General features: G+C 39.1%; 2 protein-coding genes across 2 annotated transcripts in view; one reads left to right on the top strand and one right to left on the bottom strand.

Annotated features, from left to right (window-relative positions):
* The window catches only part of LOC114465680 (uncharacterized), a 32,964-nt gene extending 23,459 nt beyond the window's left edge, over positions 1–9,505 (top strand). The window contains exons 11-24 of the mRNA XM_028450841.1: positions 78–300; positions 379–515; positions 628–719; positions 861–1,018; positions 1,088–1,239; positions 3,270–3,522; positions 4,078–4,187; positions 4,279–4,513; positions 4,593–4,732; positions 4,814–5,063; positions 6,053–6,225; positions 7,361–7,616; positions 7,709–7,815; positions 8,889–9,505. Of these exons, the coding sequence (XP_028306642.1) occupies positions 78–300; positions 379–515; positions 628–719; positions 861–1,018; positions 1,088–1,239; positions 3,270–3,522; positions 4,078–4,187; positions 4,279–4,513; positions 4,593–4,732; positions 4,814–5,063; positions 6,053–6,225; positions 7,361–7,616; positions 7,709–7,815; positions 8,889–8,896 (2,294 nt within the window). The 3' untranslated portion in view covers positions 8,897–9,505. The remainder of the gene's footprint in view (positions 1–77; positions 301–378; positions 516–627; positions 720–860; positions 1,019–1,087; positions 1,240–3,269; positions 3,523–4,077; positions 4,188–4,278; positions 4,514–4,592; positions 4,733–4,813; positions 5,064–6,052; positions 6,226–7,360; positions 7,617–7,708; positions 7,816–8,888) is intronic.
* Positions 9,506–11,876: 2,371 nt separating this feature from the next.
* Positions 11,877–18,236, bottom strand: LOC114465683 (uncharacterized). The gene is made up of 10 exons (XM_028450849.1): positions 17,976–18,236; positions 16,253–16,336; positions 14,975–15,094; positions 14,811–14,885; positions 14,516–14,632; positions 14,335–14,427; positions 13,608–13,640; positions 13,457–13,528; positions 12,674–12,742; positions 11,877–12,581 (listed from the first exon to the last, which is right to left on the bottom strand). Exons 1-10 carry the CDS (start codon positions 18,066–18,068, stop codon positions 12,060–12,062), a joined length of 1,278 nt encoding a protein of 425 aa, XP_028306650.1. The 5' UTR covers positions 18,069–18,236; the 3' UTR covers positions 11,877–12,059.
* Between the last annotated feature and the right edge of the window lie 367 nt (positions 18,237–18,603).

The following is an 18,603-nucleotide window of genomic DNA, read 5'->3' as shown; positions in this document are numbered from 1 at the left end:
GCAGACATTTGTTTAATGGCATAAGGCAATCCAATCAAAAAAACAAAATCTTCCACTGATGTCTTTTTCTGTCGAAGGAACTCGAAGTGTTCCATGGACAGACTTGGAGACTCTTGCCCTCATTAAAATATGGGCCGAAGACAAGATGCAACAAGAGTTGAGAGGAGCGCACCGAACCGGACACAGTTATTCCCTCATTTCAGGCAAGATGGCTGTGCAGGGATTCACCAGAACAGCTGAGCAATGCCAGACTCGGCTGAAAAGGCTGAAGACCAACTTCAGGCAGTGCTACCAGAACAAGTATGCATAATTACAGCAGAATGAATCACAGAAGATATTTTCAAACTATCAAACATATTGGTAATGTCTGTTTTGCAGCCTGAGAGGAGAGGAACGAGTTGAATGCAAGTTTTACAACCAACTGGGGAGAATTTTAGTGAAGGACTTCCCATCAGTGCCAGAAGTGAATGAAGTAAACCAGGAGCCTGAGGATGTCTACAGTCATCAGGACCTCGGTAAAATCCCTTTGTTTTCAATGGCATATGATCACTGAACGTTTGATAGAAGGTGATTGTCTCCTGGAAGAGTAAGAAGTTATCTGGCTCGGCTAATGTTCATGTTTTTCAGATTCTGCTGCTGCTGCCCATGAGGACAGGAGGAAATTCCCTTGGTCGGACAAAGAGACGATCATTCTTCTGGAGCTGTGGGGAGACCCACAGGTATATTCAGCATGCAACCTGTGCTTCACACCCACTTCATCTGATAATAAAACCTGCTCTTTCTTTTTTCATAATTCCACTTGATTATGTGAATCCTGATGATTTTTGATGTAAAGCTGTTCTTTATGATGTGATGTTTAGGTCCAACAGTGCCTCAGACTTTACCCACACAATGGCCACATTTTCACTGAGATCTCTGAGAAACTGGAGGCTAACGGATACTTCCGCAGTTCAGAGCAGTGCCACACCCGGATCAAACGACTAAAGTCCAGCTATCGCCAATGTCAGGAGAACATGAGGTGAACCCTCTGCTTTGTATTAACCTGCTTTGGTAATATTACCTCCCTCTAACACTCTAACACCTGCAGCTCATCAGGGACTGACAGAGTGGACTTTAAGTTCTACGACCTGCTGGAGCAGATTCTGGAAAAGCAGCCGTCATCATCCTCTACTGTTATTACCGAGTCAATCGAAGTGTCAGAAGACTCCAACGGAGAAGCCGAATCGGGACCAGACAAGGGTAAACACATACACCGTGACCTGTCCAGGCCTCAGAGTATGTGTATAGACTGAACACTGATGAAGTCAAAGTGTTGTATAAACTGGATTGTTATATTTGAGCTGAAAATGTTTTCTTTAATTTTCTGTGCCTTATTTGTAAGATGGAGGGTGCAAATGCTCAATTGGAGAGAAACTAAGTCCCAAAACTGCTTGGTTTGGTTTGGGTAAGAGACAGAGTGTTAAAGCGAGAGGGTTAAGTTGGGGGACTACTAAATATTAACTGGCAACAGGATAACAACCAAGAGCTCTGTCCTATCCCTTCTCGTGTCCCATAGATCAAGAAAAAGTTGTCTTGGGGACTTTTTGAACAATCCAATGTAAACATATGGAAGACAGAACTGGTATTAATAAGAAAAAATATAAATTGTCTGACCTGTTAAGATATGAATAATCCTATTGTTGTTTTTGGTGTAAGAAAAGATATTGTGGATATTGGTATCGACTGGACGGGGAGCCGGTTCAACGTCTCTGCATCTTTTAGTGGCCCCAATCGGATACAGTGTTGAATACTGAACTTTAAAGTCCGTGTAAAGCAGAAACAAATTTGTGCTATGAGTTTGTCACACCACATAAACATATGTCATTGACCACTGAGCCAAATTTGAAAGATGAAAAAAATCGCTAAGTATATAAAATTAGGTCTCAAAATCATGGAAAAACAAGCACTGCTCTGCTCGGAAATGCTGGGGGCGTTTCAGTTAGAGGCACTGGAACCACGCCCACGCGCAGGAAGGGCGCCTCCTTGTATAGTGTCTATGGGAGAGAGCAATGTGAAAGCGTGGTGGTGTGACAGCATTGATAGTGCTTCCAAAAGTGCTGGGATCGGGCCAAACGAGGTGTCAACGTAAAGGTCTGCTCCGCCCGAGTCTGAATATGTTCATCCCTCCCGGGTAGAGTCAGAACCTGGCCCGCTAGAGAAGAAAAACATATATGCGGTGTATAAAAGTGCTCATGGATGTAACACAAGCAGACGCGTTTTAGTCCCCTGAGTCCGAATATGTGATTTGTTTTTGGCTGGGGGCCAAATTGCGCCCGCTGGAGGCTGCGGTGTTTGGTGTGCTTCAGCAGTAGGGACGGGTTTATGCTAATGAGGGCTCCGTTACGTAACTCGTCCCTGATTTTTGACCCGCCCATTAAATCCAGAACACAGAGTTTGTGAAGCCTAGCTCCACAATTACATTCTAAATGATTGAATGGCTTTGTACATGTTTTAAGGAATACATTTATGACCTAATTAATGTGTTTAGAAGAAAATGTCAGAATTTGCTTTACATGGTGTTTAAGGCTAAACTTATGTTTGGGTTATGGGTAAGTAATACAGTTAGGGTTAGGAGTAAGGGTTGTCAAGTAAAGGGTTAGGGATAGTGTTAAGGGATAGGGCTAGAATGTTCTATTCCATTTGTTCTAGAGAGCCAAAGTCAATGCACAAACCACTGCAAATCAATCGCATTTTTAAAGACCATTTGGAGCTCATAAAGGTTGGATTATAATGGGAGTCAGTCCTTGGGAACCTGAGTTCCCCATTAACAGGCATAAGATGACTCCAAATGGTTAAAGTTAGGGTAAACATACAGGGAAAGTTTGACTGACCATTGAGGTTTAATATTCACATCCTTCTACCAACTCAAAAAGGTGAGGTTAGAGGTTCCTATGTTTCTCTCGTATTGTTACCTGATTATTATTTACTTTAATTTAGAGACTGGAATAAATATGATAAGGCTTATTTCTTTCACTCTTTCTATCCAAATTAGTCCCATTAGTCTTGTAACATTAGTTCAAATAATGACAAAGTTGTTTTTTTACATCTTTATCATCTTTTTATGATGTGGATTTGAGGCAGCGACACAAATTCAGTGCCTTTGTGTACTTTAAAAGCCTAAATATTAAATAATTGTGTTACCATCCATAGAAATGTGTTACTTCAGTGCTAAGCTTTAATCAAGTACCTCACTCAGACCTGCATGGCTGAAATGTAGTGTCTATTGTCAGATGAAGAGGTCAGCCTGCCCGTTGGAAGAACTACTTCCAGTTTGTGGTCAGATGAGGAAACCGTGGCCCTCATTGGAATCTGGGGCGAAGAAGATGTCCAGAAGGCACTGAGGGGCTTCGTCCACAACGGACACATTTATGCTGAGATATCCGACCGGATGCACAGCCTCGGCTTCTCCAAAACCTCGGAGCAATGTCGCTGGAAAGTGAAGTCCCTAAGGGTCAACTTTCGCCAATGCTACGACAGAAAGCAGTGAGAATGATCTTTCTTTTTAGATTTTTTGTTTGTTTTACCCTAAAATACCTTAAATCTGGGTTGGGGTCAATTATAATTGTACTTGCATATATATATAATTGTATTATTTTTTAGATAATTGACCTTGTAATTGTAATTGGCATAAATATTCAATAAAATCTGTCAATTATAATTTAACTTAATGCAAAACTTGGGATGATGAACAAATTAGATGATAGATGCTTTTTTTTTGGTGTATTTTTTGTTTTGATTTAGGATAAGAGATGCTAACAGAAAGCTAACACAAGAGGAAGGTTAGATTTTTATGGGATCATTTAATTCAGACTCAGTAATTGTGATTGATTGTAATTGAACTTTGGTAATTGAGAACTTAATTGTAATTGACTTTCAGGGGATAAAAAGATAATTGTAATTTAATTGTAATTGGGGAAAAAAGCCGATCACTGTAAAAGTAACTGAATTGTTATTGAACATGGGTAATTGAAGATAAAATTGGAACTGAAAAGTGTAATTGACCCCAACCCTGCCTCAAATACAATATGCTTTTTACAGATGTGGGAGAAAAGTAGATTATAAGTTCTACTACCAGCTGGAACGAATACTGGGACCAGAGACCGTTTTTGTTGATGAAGAGGAGGATAGAGAAGAACAACTGGACCAAGGTGAAGTGCCTCTCTCTCTTTTTTCCCTCACAGCTGTAGCAGACGAGGCTTCACTGAGCACTAAGCATGCAGTTTCCCTGTGCTTTCCCAGGTAGTGTCAACGGTTTCAACACAGCATGGACTGATCCAGAAACAGCCACTCTGATCGAGCTTTGGGCTGCTGACGATGTGCAGCTGAACCTGAAAACCAGCGTCCACAACGGGCACATTTTCGCCGAGATATCCGAAAAAATGGCCACATTGGGCTTCATGAGGACAGCTGAGCAGTGCCAATGTCGGGTTAAAAGGCTAAAAAAGGGCTACCGGCGCTTCTGCAATAACCGGAAGTATGTTAAATAAACAAGTAGATCATAAGTCAAGTGATATCTGTGACTTTTTTCATGGTTTTCTTGATTGTTTTTCTAGAACTGGGGGCCGGCCTGCCACCTATCGGTATTTCACTCTTCTAGCCCCGGTGCTTGGTGATGAATCATCAGTTGTCGAGGCAGAGAACACCCTCACTAATGCTTCCATAGAACCCATTTTGGATGAAGAACCTGTCATGTGTAGGTGAAACATGTCCAACCCCAGATCTGTGAAGAGTAGCTTGATAAAAAGTGACCGAAAATGTTTTCCCTTCTTTTCAGACGAGCAGCCCTCGACCAGCCACCTGCTGATGGACACCAGCAGGAAAACGCCCTGGTCCGTGCAGGAGACGCGCACGCTGCTCGACATCTGGGGTGAAGACAACGTCCAGCTCACCCTGAAGGGCTGCTTAAAGAACCGACACGTTTTTTTCTACATCTCAGAGAAGATGAACGAACACGGATTTATAAGGACGTCGGAGCAATGCTACACTAGAATCAAGCGCCTTAAACACGGATTTCTCCACGAAAAGTAAGCCAACACACACGTGTGGTGCCTTTGTGACCTCTTTAATGACCACAAAAGTATGAACCCTATTGGTTGTTGTGATGATATCACACACATACACACACAGATGTGAGTGGACACACGTCATGTTATCAGCTCTGCACCCGCAGGTGTAGGGATGTAAGGTCGCACACAGACAGATATTTTTTACACAGCTAAAAAAAAAGCTTGGAGTCAAATTGACCCCAGAGGAACACCAATGTGTGCAATATGTGTTCAGCACATTGAAAAAGTATCATCATGATAATTTGATGCTTCATCAATCGTACCCATTGAATTAGGAAAAGTCATGAAATATGAAGAAGAAAAAAATTAAATCAAGTATTTTTTTTGAATGACAAACATTGAATGGGGATAATATAGGAGAGTTAAAAGAGAGCTCAAACCTCCGCCAAGCACCAAATATCCTCTTTGCACTTATCTAGATCAGTGATTCTAATCATGGTACCATAATTACACTTTAAAAGGCTTTGAAGACATTTCTTTCCCCATCAATAATGATATAGTAGGTCTAAATGTATGCCTGCCCCCCCATTTAAAAAAAAGAAAATCAGAATAAAATGCAAAATCTGCATCCTATCTGGATGAAACGCAGTGGGGTAAATGAGGAACCAACTCAACATAACTGAGTCAAATTTAATTACGAACAAAGATAGGAATTTTTGAAATTTCGCCATTGATGAGAGACGGTAATACTTTACTATTTGAAACTGATCCAGAATCAACATATTGATCCAGATCCCCTTCAAAATGTATTGGCGCAAGGTCTATCGTTGTGTCAAAATGTATTAAAATCAGTTTTTAAAGTTATAATGACGTAAAAATGTAAGAATTTAGATTTTATTAACACATTCATCCAACGGTTGTTGTTTTTTTTAGTCGTTTTTTTTAATATATTTATTTTATTTGGCTCAAATGTGCTACTTTTTAAAAACACGTTTGTTTTATTCTAGAGAAGATTTCAAATTCTTCAACGACATGGAAAAAATCTTCAGTAAGAAGCTGAGCGTGAACGAGACAGTGGCCGACACGTCACAGACAGAGGAGATGGACGACTGTGAGCCTGAACACAGTCAGAGGACAGCAGCCGACACTTCATGGACAAAGATAAACACACAAACAAACAGTAAGGAAGGAACCTTCAGATTCATCTCACTTTGTGTCATTGATTTATGGCGTATTTCCTATCCGCAGTACTGGTATGGCTCTACACGACTCTACACAGTTGGGTATTAGGTACTACTTTTTCTCATTAGAGGAGAGTCCTAATGACATCATTTATAAAGGCACTGCAGTAATTAAAGTTTATTATCTATTCAGTCAGAGCAGCAGTTATAGGATTTTATTGCCAAGGCTAATATATGAAATAAGACCTTTGACATACATAGGATATATACTGTAGATAAACACATATATACATATAATACCCAAAATATGATTCAAGACAAATAAGCAAAGCACTACAACATAAAATAAGGAAATGTAAAAGAGCATAGGGCAGGATCTAGAAATCAGACTCTATAGTGACACCACTTACCAGGCAAGAGCCAGATTAATGTGTAGCCCTCCCTCTAACTCAAGTTCTCCACATCGCTGGTGAAAATGTTCTTTTGGGATAGTAATGCTGAGGTCATTATGTCGTTGAGTGGCTTTTGCAACATGAGCATCATGTGCGTTAAGTGCACGTTAACTATCCCCCTGCGTCAACATCTTTCTATTTTGATTCGGAGCTGTGCTAGTAGCGGTAGCCCAGCTAGTTCATCTTCCCGTAACTGCGTATGCGCCAGTTTTGCGTCGGCGCTTCAGCCTTCGTCACACCCGGATATCCCGCCCCAAACCACAACACTGCCTCATGATTGGTTCTAACTGTTTCAGTTCAGATTCGAAAGGCAAAGGCAGGAATTGTACAAGATGGATTCTGGTGTTCACAAACACCAGAATCCATCTTGCAGGCAAGGTTATGATACCACAGTGGTTAGTGTAACTGCAGCTTTCAGCCAAGCTGCCGCGGCAGCACGCATCAACTCTTTAGGACCGGAGCACAGCTGATGCTGGGACTAGAGGATGGGTACCCGACTAAAGCCCAATGGGACTCGACGGCACCAGACGACTCGGGTTCGGACAGATATTTAGAACTTGTGGTCGGGTTTGGTAACATAGTGTCGTTTGCGCGTAGCGTTCTTACTTTCCTGCTGTTTTTCTTACTTGACCTATGTCTTCTTGTTATAAATGTAGTTATAATGTGTGATCTGTGCTGACAGCGGCCCCCGCTAACTCATGGGTGATGTCTGACAACCCAAAAATGCCTTGGAGTGACGGGGAAACCGAGGCCCTCCTCAGCATCTGGGGCAGCAAGGAGATCCAGGAGGACCTGAAAGGCTGCACGAAGAACAAACACATCTTCCTCCAGATCTCTCAGGCCATGACCAGCCAGGGCTACATGCGCTCCCCAGAGCAGTGTCAGAGCCGCATCAAGAGACTGAGGGCCAACTTTAAGAACTTCCTGGAAGGCAGAAGGTAAGCTGAGCGTTTACGCTCCCTCACAGTGTGTATCCAAACTGTCCCTACTGTCATGTTTTGGTTGAACATTCTGGTTTTCATGTTTGCAGAGGGGAGAAGCAGGAGTGCAAGTTTTTTGAACAAATGGTGCAGATTTTTGGCAACAAATATGTCCTGAACTCAGACGCTCTGGCTGATGATACAGCAAAAGTCATTGGTAAGTACAAACGGTCATTTTTATTGATTTGATGTGATTGTTGACCTGTTTTTGTAAATATAGTGTCTGTCAGGGTTGGGGTCAATTACATTTTTTTAAGTACAATTATGTGTTTAATTATCCATGTTCAATTCCAACTCTTTTATGATTATGGTGACGGGCATTGTTTCGAATTACAATTTAAATTACTATTATAATTTTTCTGATGAAAGTCAATAACAATTACATTCTCAATTACTAAAGTTGAAATCCAAATAATTACAATTACTGAGCCTTTAATAAATAACCCCATAAAACTTAACCTTCCTCTTGTGTTAGCTTTCTGTTAGCATCTCTTATGATAAATCAGCTGTAAAATACGCACAAAAAATATGATCTATCATCTAATTTGTTTCTCATTTCTTGGTTACTTTGTTAGGCTTCCTTACTCATGAAAATCTACTCCTCGCTTTCAAGAGTCCTTCATAAGAAAAGTTTTGACGCTTTCCTTACGAATCAGTAGATGCCTCTGAGGAAGACTGACAGTTGGCAGTCGAAGCATGTCAGGAGATCAAAGTAAATTTCATAGTAAATTTAGGGTAATGTAATTTAAAAAGTAGGAACATTTAGTTTAAACTGGCAAATAATGGGTATGACAAATCATGCACTGGCAAAAATTAGCAGGAAATGTGGTGAAAATAGGTTAAAAGTGACAATAATGGGTCAACGTATTGCAACAATTGGTAGGAAAAGTAGTGAAAAAGGTTTATACGTGCTGAAAATGTCTTCAAAGTGAAAAAATGTGGAGGGAAGGCTTTAAAAATTGATGGAGAAGTGTCAGAAATGGGAGTAATGTACCAAAAATGCATTAAAAGGAGCAAAAATATGGCAAGGAAAAATGGTGTAGATAGGTTAAAATACGGCAAGTTTGGTGTAGTTGCAGAAAAATGGTAAAAATAAGCAAAAATGGGCTCTAATTGTGGGAAAAAATATTATTCTCACAACACCAAATGGGGTCCGGACCCGAAGGTTGAGAAGATTTGCCTCCAACGTTTTAATTTTTTTCATGATGTAACATTTTCTGTTTTCCGCAGAGTCATAAGACGATCCAGTGGGACAAAGACCAACGGACAGAGCGAGGACAAGAACGGACGTCGCTGTTCAGCTGTTTACACCAGACAGGAACGCACCTGTCGAGGCTCACTCACATTTCCGTTCCCCTCCGTGTACAACTCCAGACTGTTGTGAGTGTGTGCCATTGCGTGCGTGCATGTGTGTCTTTCAACCCCAGTGTCTTTTAGTTATTTGTAACAGAGCCATGATTTCCAATCCGGCATCAGAGGAAAAAGGTGAATCCTTAACACCGGTGGAAGTCCAAAAACTGTGTAATTGTTTGATATTTTATGTCAGTAATTTAAAGCACATGCAAATGGGACCATATGTTGGGTGTCTATCTATAACCTCACCTTACATTAGATTTATGCTTTAATTTGTGTCTTACTTGGTAAACTTTTACATTATTTTTTTTTCCACTTGTATGTAAATTTAAACATCCTATTTTGTACACAGGTTCAGTTAGCACTTTTGTTTTGTTTTTTTTCCTTTTTTAATTTATTTAAGTTATTTACATGTGCATTACAAATAATCTGTGTTCAGTTTTTAAATGTGTGTACTTCAATCTGTATTGAAGCGCGGTTGTGCCATGAAAGTTTGAATTTTTAAATATTAATAAAGATAATTTAAACACGAGGTTCGTCATACTTGAGAATTATTGGGTCAAAACTAGACTGTAAACTCACGCGTGGGAAAAGTATTTTCAAAATAAAATGACATGGCCTGTAAATGATTTACTCAAAGCAGAATATTAGGGATGAATGCAACACAGGCAAACAGGTTTTGTGTGTTCCTGTGAGGGTGACACTGGTTTCTATGAGATGTCTAAATATGGTAAAGTCTTCTGGCTCACTGTGGAGCACATATGGCTCTTTGCCTTTATGTAAACAGCCAAGTGTCCTGCTCCCGATGCACTAATAAGGTTAAGTAAACAGTGCTTCGTTTCCCAGTCAAGGTTGTGTACTTTTAAAGACAATTCCCAGCGTCATATCTTTTCCTGAGCCCAAACAGACAATCTGATCTCATCATTTTTTACTGTAACTAAAGCTGTAAAATGATCAGCATAGGAACATTTCAGCCATGCATGTAAACAAAAAAGAAAAACTAATGTGCCTGGTGATCAGATGCTGCGAACCCGTTGCTAACTTTAATTTTCTTCTTCTTCTTCTTCTTCTGAGGAAATCCTACTTCCCATGTGTAAGCAAAGTGTTTTTCACAAAGCTCCAGTCCCATACTAGATGGCTTCAGCTGCAAAAACAAGCCAGTTCAAACAAATCCACTAGGGGTGTTGAAAAAAATCGATTCAGCGATATATCGCTATATTACATCGGATCGATTCAAAATGCATTCATACCGATTTTTTTCTTCAGCTGGTCAACATGCTGGGCAGTGGGCATGTTGACCAGCTTGAGTTTTTTCAAAGAAATCTAAAAAGAAAGTACTAACTTTCTGCATTTATTTGTTGTTCTAGGCATATACCTCAGTTAAGTTGCACTAAAGTCAAAGTAGATTATATGTTCTACTCCCACTGGGACCAGACCAGAGGCTGTTTTTGTTATTTATTTCAGGCTTAGTAATTGTAATTGAACTTTGTAATTGAGAAGGCCATTGTAATTGACTTTGAGGATAAAAATGTATTCTAATTTATTTGTAATTGTAAAAAAAAAACTGGTCACTGTAATAGTAATTGAATTGTAATTGAACATGGGTAATTGAAAACATAATTATAACTAAAAAATAAAATTGACCCCAACCCCGGTTAAGGGTTAGGGGTTAGGGATTAGTGTAACAAAGGGTTAGGGGTTAGGGTAACGAAGGTTAGGGTTCTTAAAAGTAACCCCCCCCCCCCCCCCCCCGATAAGATATCCTTTTTATCATTTTTTTGTAAAAAAAAAATTTTTTTTAAAAGAAATAAAATAGTAAATTAATAAAACATACAGACACCCATAAAAAGGACATAAAAGGAGGCATGGATCCCCATGGGAATTAGGAGCACCAGGGGGCGTGGTCCAAACACAGAAACCTGATTATCATAGTAAAAAAAGGGGAAAAAATTCATAAATCAGTGATAGGAACCTCTAAAAACTTGCTAAAAAATTCATAAAATATTAGATAAAAGAACGTTAAAAAATACTAAGGTAGGAAATGGTTAGGGTCAGGGTAAGGGGTAGGATTGGGTATGGGAGGGAGGGTTTAGGGTTAGGAAAGGGGTTGGGATTAGGTTTAGGGAGGGGAAGTTAGGGTCAGGAAAAAGGGGGGGGTGGGGTAAGGGTTAAGGTTAGGTGTAGGGAGGGGAAGTTAGGGTTAGGAAAAGGGGGTAGGGTAAGGGTTAGGGATAGGTGTAGGGAGGGGAAGTTTTAAAAAAATAAGGGGGGGTAGGGTTAGGGTTAGGATTAGGAAAGTGGGTTAGGAAAGGGGTTAGGTTTGGGAGGGACGGTTAGGTTAGGGTTCTTAAAAAAACGAAGGGTTAGGGTAACAAAGGGTTGGGGTTAGGGTAACGAAGGGTTAGGGGTTAGGGTAACAAAGGGTTAGGGGTTAGGGTAACGAAGGGTTAAATGGTAAATGGACTTGATTTTATATAGCGCTTTATCACCACACTGAAGCAGTCTCAAAGCGCTTTACATATCAGCTCATTCACCCAATCACTCTCACATTCACACACCAGTGGGACAGGACACATGCAAGGCGCTACTCAACCACTGGGAGCAACTTGGGGTTCAGTGTCTTGCCCAAGGACACTTCGACACATAGTCAGGTACTGGGATTGAACCCCCAACCTCTCGATCAGAAGACGACCCACGACCACCTGAGCCACGGTCGCCCGTGGGTTAGGGTAACGAAGGGTTAGGGGTTAGGGTAACAAAGGGTTAGGGTAACGAAGGGTTAGGGGTTAGGGTAACAAAGGGTTAGGGTAACAAAGGGTTAGGGGTTAGGGTAACAAAGGGTTAGGGTAACGAAGGGTTAGGGGTTAGTGTAACGAACAGCACTTAATTACAGCCTTCATGACACCTTACTGATGCTAATGACAGGTGTCATGTTATAATAATGACAGCATAATATCAGCCTTATGTATAAAACTTAAAATAGTGTTTTTTCATTCTTCACAGAGAGGTGCAATAGAAAACGATTTGGGAATCAGTGAGTGTTGACATTCAAACTTCAGATTTTTCAGATTTCTCAGATTTTTCTGGCTCTTTTGGCCAAACGATGTCGTTGACGTCATAATAACGATGCCCTTTATCCCAGAAACAATTTTTCATAGGAATGTGAGCATCAACTAAGATGGCGTCTCCAGGCAGTAATGGGGATCCCTCCTCGATCCAGACTGTGTAGAAGTCTTTGATTTTGGTGGATGGGGGGAGAATACACATGCAGGGCCCGTTCTGTACCCTGTGTAGGACCGGAGGTGGGTCCAGCCCCTCCTGTAGCCTACTCAGCTGTGGCAGAGTAATCATCTTCACCGGGTTGACACCAGGTTTGTCCTCTGTGTTCTGTTCCTCCTCCTCCTGCTCAGTATTTGTGTGTTCTCCTGAAGCATCTCTGCTGCTCTGCTTCCTGCTCAATGCTTGGTTGTTATTTTCCTTTCTGATGAAAACCACGGGAACTCTTTTCTTTCTCCAACAAGTCTTGCACCAAACAATCTGGTCTTCCATTAACCAGGACATACAGAAAAACTGAGAACACACAAAAAAACAGATTTTTTAGGGTTAGCTAATATTCTCTACAAAAGTTACTTATATTTGACCATTAATGTTAAAGTACTTACAAAACTCCAAATTATTAGCCCTGCGAGAGTCAGACAGGTGATAGCCAGAGGGGAACTCACGATGCTAACCTGAACAAAGCAAACAATGTTCTTTGAATAGATTTAAATGATTTTTTTTTTTTTTTTTAACTAAAAAAATGATTTAAATGTGAGGTTGGGAGATATTTCATTCATTTTCAATTTCAATTTTTACTTTAAAATTTTTTTTACTTTTTAACACAATTAGCTCAAAAACTGTCCGACAAAGTATGGGTATGGGGTGCTGAATGTAAAAATGTGGTCACTTTTTCATAGCTGACATATTTTGGACATTTAGCTAATTTTTCTTTCATTTGAGACAGCATGTTCTATATCATTGTTAAGATTGTTTACTGTACACGTGAATAAATATAAATGTATATGTTAAATATAAATGTCAAATATAAATGTTAAATCTTTTACATTTAAAATGTATATTTAACTTTTACATTTATATTTAACTTTTACATTTATATTTAACTTTTACATTTATATTTAACTTTTACATTTATATTTAACTTTTACATTTATATTTAACATTTACATTCAACATTTACATTTATATTTATTTTTCAAGTTTACACATTTTTATCAATGATATAGAACATGCTGTTTTACTTGAATTTGTCTCAAATGAAAGAAAAATTAGCTTCAAAATATGTTTTTACATTCGACACCCCATAACAAAGTGTGAACAAACTGCTCACTGAACTAAAATAACACAATAAATACTGTATTCAAAAGAAATTATGAAATAGTTATTACCCAAACTATCATGATGATCCAAAATGGGTAGTTGTGTGTTTTGAGGAGATCTATAACTGTGGGGAGACAAGGCTGTGCACACAAACACAGTCTTTCAAATGAAAGATAAAAGCATCACATACTGTAGGTAAACTCTATGCTCTAATCATACCTTTTCATAAACCAGGCTGTGTTTAAATTCAACCTGAAACACAAAGAACAAATATTTTGCAATCATAGAAAACTACGTCATATAATGTCATACTGTTTAATTCCTTCTCTTTTAAATCAGGGGTTCTCAATCTCCTCAACCCCATTTGGGGTCGCGAGATACTGGGAGGGGGTCACATTTAAGAAACCTCTTTTTTTTTCAGCAAATTTTTGCTCATTTTTACCCTTTTTTTTTGCAACGACATCAAACTTGCCACATTTTAACCTATTTTCATCACTTTTTCTTGCCATATTTTTCCTCCTTTTAATGCATTTTTGCTACATTTCTCCCATTTCCGCCACTTCTCCATCAACATCCAATGCCTTTTCTGCACATTTTATCCACTTTCAAAACATTTTCAGCACTTATAAACCTTTTCCACCACGTTTCCACCTTATGTCACATGTTGACCTGTTATTGTCACTTTTAACCTGTTTTCACCAAATCTCATGCTTATTTTTGCCAATTTAACCACATTCACGAATTGTCATGCCTATTATTTGCCAATTTGAACTATACTTTTCACCTTTTTACCACTTTTTATGATTGTTTTTAGCCACCTTTTCCACCATTTTTGGTCACTTTTAACCCATTGTATTTCCGGCACCTTCATTTTGGGGGTCTTGGGCTGAAAAGGTTGCGAACTACTGTTTTAAATAATAATTAAAAAAAAAAAAGGTTGACTGACACATCCAGATTCGCTCCTCCCTCGGTTACACAAACAGGAGTCTGGAATGAATGAATTCCAGTCCTGGTGGCTTTCAAGACCGCAACACTGGAACTGGAGACAGCATGAACAAAGACACATCAACTCCAGGTGAGTCTGTGAATTTCATCATTTCATTATGGAGCTGTGACAGGCTTTCTACCTGTGTCTGCCAGCTGTAGACATTGGTTAGGAGGCTGCAGGTGGCGTTTCTCACGTATTTTGTTCTTCTCATGTGAGGAAGGAAAGTCAAGTATCGCTCTCTGAAATGTTGAATCTCCTGGAGGCCAAAAAAATTAAAACTTTTATCCAAACAGAAACGATTTCAAGCCACACTTAATGCTCTTCCTGGGAACAATTCTCCAAGTTTATTCTAACTACATCCTGAGTTAAAACAAGTTTGACGCCCCTGCTCTAGTATTAGACGTGATCTTTGCCATAATGTGTGATTAACCCACCTTAGTCTCTGCTTTATGGAGGTAAATCAAAGAAGAAACCATGATGACTGTGAGCACGCAGGTCACACCTGCGATCTATGAAATCCCCACACGCAAAAAAAAGGTTAGTCTGTGGTGAGCGAAGGCTAAATCAAAGCTCACACAGCTTTAGCATAGCTCCTTACCATTTTTATGGTGTGGCCGTTCCTTCGCCAACACTCAAGCAGCACCAAAATGCAAGCGAGAAATATCAACCCAGCCCATGAGGACACCAGTGTGATCTGGAGCTTCTGCCAGGAGGCAAACTACACCAAGGAGGTTCATACTCACATTAATAAACACGCATCAGCCATTAGGATATGAACACTGACAGATGATGGCATCAAGTGAAACTTTCCTCATCAACTGGAGTTAAAGACAGTGGAAGACTGGAAAGCCTTCCCAGATAGAAAGATTCTTCTGGTCCATATCTGACCCAGTGGGCCCACACCTGACAAGTTCACCTGGCCCACATTCCACATGGAATTTGGGCCTACTTGGGCGCTGTTTGCCAAAACCTGGCCCCAACTAATCCATTACAGTGCCAAAAGTCAGCCAAGGACAGAGCAAATAGATATGGTTCCTTAAATATGGGCCACTATTGGTTCAAATATAAGGTACCACTTGCTCTCAGTCAGCCTCAAAATAGACTTTAAAGTTCTGCTGCTGGTGTATAAATAGTCAGGTATGAACCCAGCAGGTCTCTCAGATCTATGGACACAGGTCAGATAGTGGAGCCCAGAGTTCACAGTAAACATGGTGATGCTGCTTTTAGTTGTTATGCTGCAAAGAAGTGGAACAAACTGCCAGCAGAGCTGAAGTCAGCATCCGATATGAAGATTTTTAAATCAAAGTTAAAGGCACTTTTTTTCTCTACTGAGTATGATTGAGAGGGAGACTCTTAGTCATGTTGTTGGTGATGTTTGTTGATGATTTTAAATGTTTTTACTGATCATTTTAAAAGTTTTGCTGCCAACTTTAATGTTCTTATTGATTTTAAGCTGTTGTCTGTTGCACTTTTTAATCATGTAAAGCCTTGTGTATGAAATGCGCTATACAAATAAATTTGCCTTGCCTTGCCTATTGGTTCAAATCCAGATCCAGGTATTAGTCGACGCTAACTTGCAACAATTCCGCCAAAATTGGCCCAAATAGGTTTCAAAATAACTAACCTACATTTGCAGCATCAAATGTGGAGTGATTTTGGCTCAATTCTATTTTGGATGGGTCAAAAGAACAACATAAGTCTGCAATGCTATCTGGGATAAGAACGCAGAATGCTTTGCAGTTGGCTTGTTGGTATATTTTACTTACCTCATGCTGAGGACCTTTAAGAAAGACTGTTAGTTTGCATCCATAGTCCCTTGTATTATTGTGTATTGTTGCTCACGTGATGTGGTCATGATGAGTTTGAGCAGTTTTACCTCAACGCTGGCCTCGCACTCAAGGTTCCGGTCATTCAAGATGAGTCCTGTTGCAGTTAATGCGATCACCAGCACACAGAAGATCTACAGAGACATGATACTGTTATGGAGAAGCTGAGCATAGAGGACACTGAACTGTTGGAAACACCGTCAATCATTCCACTTCCTCATGTTTACACATTGTTTCCTGTTAATAGAATAGAATACGACAGAATAGCATAGCATATTAAATACTTTTTTTGATACGGTCACAACAGCAACACATTCACCACAATAAAACACATTCAGCACAATAAAACACATTCACCACAATAAAACACATTCAGCACAATAAAACACATAAAATTGCCTTAAAAACCCACAATGAGCATCATTTTAAGAATTTGCTTTGAGTTGCTCTCCAGATAAAAACAGATCATATATTTTACCTTCAAACAGATCATCTTTGGTTAAATAAATGACTAAATATTAGTGATTATATAAGTGATTTCCCCTGTCAAAGCTGAAAGACTAAACTGGGTTAAACTGTCGCAAACAAATGAAGGCAAACTATTGAACAGTTATTTTATAACAGTGTTTGTAGGAGCCATAATTTAGTTGTAATACTATACAGGCGTTGTTCATTTAGGTAAGAAGCAAACAGTTTGTGACTGTGTTCGGTTGGGTCGCCTGTGTTCACTTTGTAGGTTAGCTTAACAAAAAACATTGAGTCCATAGTAAGAAAGAAAGAACCCAACAAGATCCACATGAACAAGCATTTAGCGACAGTGGGAAGAAAAAACTCCCACTTTTTTATAAGAAGAAATCTGCAGCAGAACCAGGTTCAGAGGTGGCAGCCATCTGCTTTGACTGGTTGTGGTTAGTGAACAGAGGGACAAACAGAATAGGACAGAAGGATCGTTCATACCAGTGTTCCAGACCAGTTGAGCCGTGAACCAATGATCAGTCCATACGAGTGTTCCATACCACTCTCACTTTAAAACAGTCAACTCTTCCCCACCCCTTTCATTTCCTACCCCGACTCCCTCCTCCCTGTTCCCTTCCCCCTCACCCAGGTGTAACACTGCCCTCTCTTTTAACATCCTCCATATAATAAAGTGTTTCTTCCTTAGCGAGGGCTGTTGATGGTCACAATTATGCAATAAAATAAATGCATTTATTTAATTGCAATAACAAAACATGCATTGCTAAAAGATTGCACTTCTTGTAGTGTTGACATTCGACAGCATGTGCAGACAAAGGAAAGAAGGGTAATAAACCTCATTTAATAACTTTATTACATAATAAGGAAGGAGATAAACTTTTTGTGATTTTATTTTATTTTATTTTATATATGTTTCAAACAGAGTCAATTTCAACAGCATTTTATTATTAGCGAGGATGCATTGGCATTTATATATATATATATATATATATATATATATATATATATATATATATATATATATATATATATATGATTTAAGACAATTATGACGTAGATATTTTTATTTTTTTTTTCTGGTTGTGTTTGTTGTCCGTACATCTTGTAAAGCTCATCACAAAATATTAAATTGTTAAGAAAAAAAAAAAACCGCTAACAATTTCACATGAACAAGCTTCAGCTACAGTGGGTAGAAAGAACTCCCTTTGAACCAGAACAACTAGGCTCTCTGCATCCACTGGGTTAGGGTTAGTAGACATATATTTTTATAAAATATATGAAATAGTGTCGTAATCTTACCAGATGAAATGTCACTACAGCTGTTGAACTCCACACCAGGCTGTCAGGCTTCGTAAGAACAGTTTTCGGGCTACTCTCTGTTTCTGCTGCCATGTCTCAGCTGGGCTTTATTTCTGCTGTGTTTGACCAGAAGTCAACAGCATAATAAACTGTAATAAACTAATGAACCGCCCACAGAAGGCAGGGCCACTTCCTCCGTTAATGTAATTGTAAAACCAGAGGACAAAGAGACAAACAGATGAGATGTCTGGCTGCTATAAAGCCAGCATTAAAGCAAAGCAGCACCGTTATTTTACTACTAGCATTACGGTAACAGAAAATCGTCACTTCCCAAATAACGGCATTTATCACCAAGAAAATAAAAGCATTTTAAACACACGAAACATTTTCAGATTCAAAAAATAATTCCTTAAGAATAATACATACTATAAGAAAATGTTTATTTTAAATGTGTAAGATGAGTAGCATATCACAGTTTCATTCATAGATTAACACTAATAATAATAATAATAATAATAATAACTAAAACATTTCTAAATCAGTTCAGGTGATATTTAAATTTTAATTTGTATCTTGTATTTGAAATATTTATATTAAATGTCATATTTTCTTACCTTAAAAGACATTT

The sequence above is a fragment of the Gouania willdenowi genome, chromosome 6 (genome assembly GCF_900634775.1).
Source record: "Gouania willdenowi chromosome 6, fGouWil2.1, whole genome shotgun sequence".
NCBI classification, from domain to species: domain Eukaryota; kingdom Metazoa; phylum Chordata; class Actinopteri; order Blenniiformes; family Gobiesocidae; genus Gouania; species Gouania willdenowi.
The sequence above is the reverse complement of the archived record's forward strand: the minus strand, read 5'-3'. Positions and strand labels throughout refer to the sequence as shown.

What these genes read in the sequence shown, in the direction of transcription:
- LOC114465683 (XM_028450849.1), bottom strand. Translation starts at nt 18,068, where the DNA reads ATGGCAGCAGAAACAGAGAGTAGCCCGAAAACTGTTCTTACGAAGCCT. An exon ending in AGTGCGAGGCCAGCGTTGAG is followed by an intron (nt 15,095 to 16,252) that starts GTAAAACTGCTC and finishes TCCTTGGTGTAG; the next exon opens with TTTGCCTCCTGGCAGAAGCT. An exon ending in GGATCATCATGATAGTTTGG is followed by an intron (nt 12,743 to 13,456) that starts GTAATAACTATT and finishes TGCTTTGTTCAG; the next exon opens with GTTAGCATCGTGAGTTCCCC.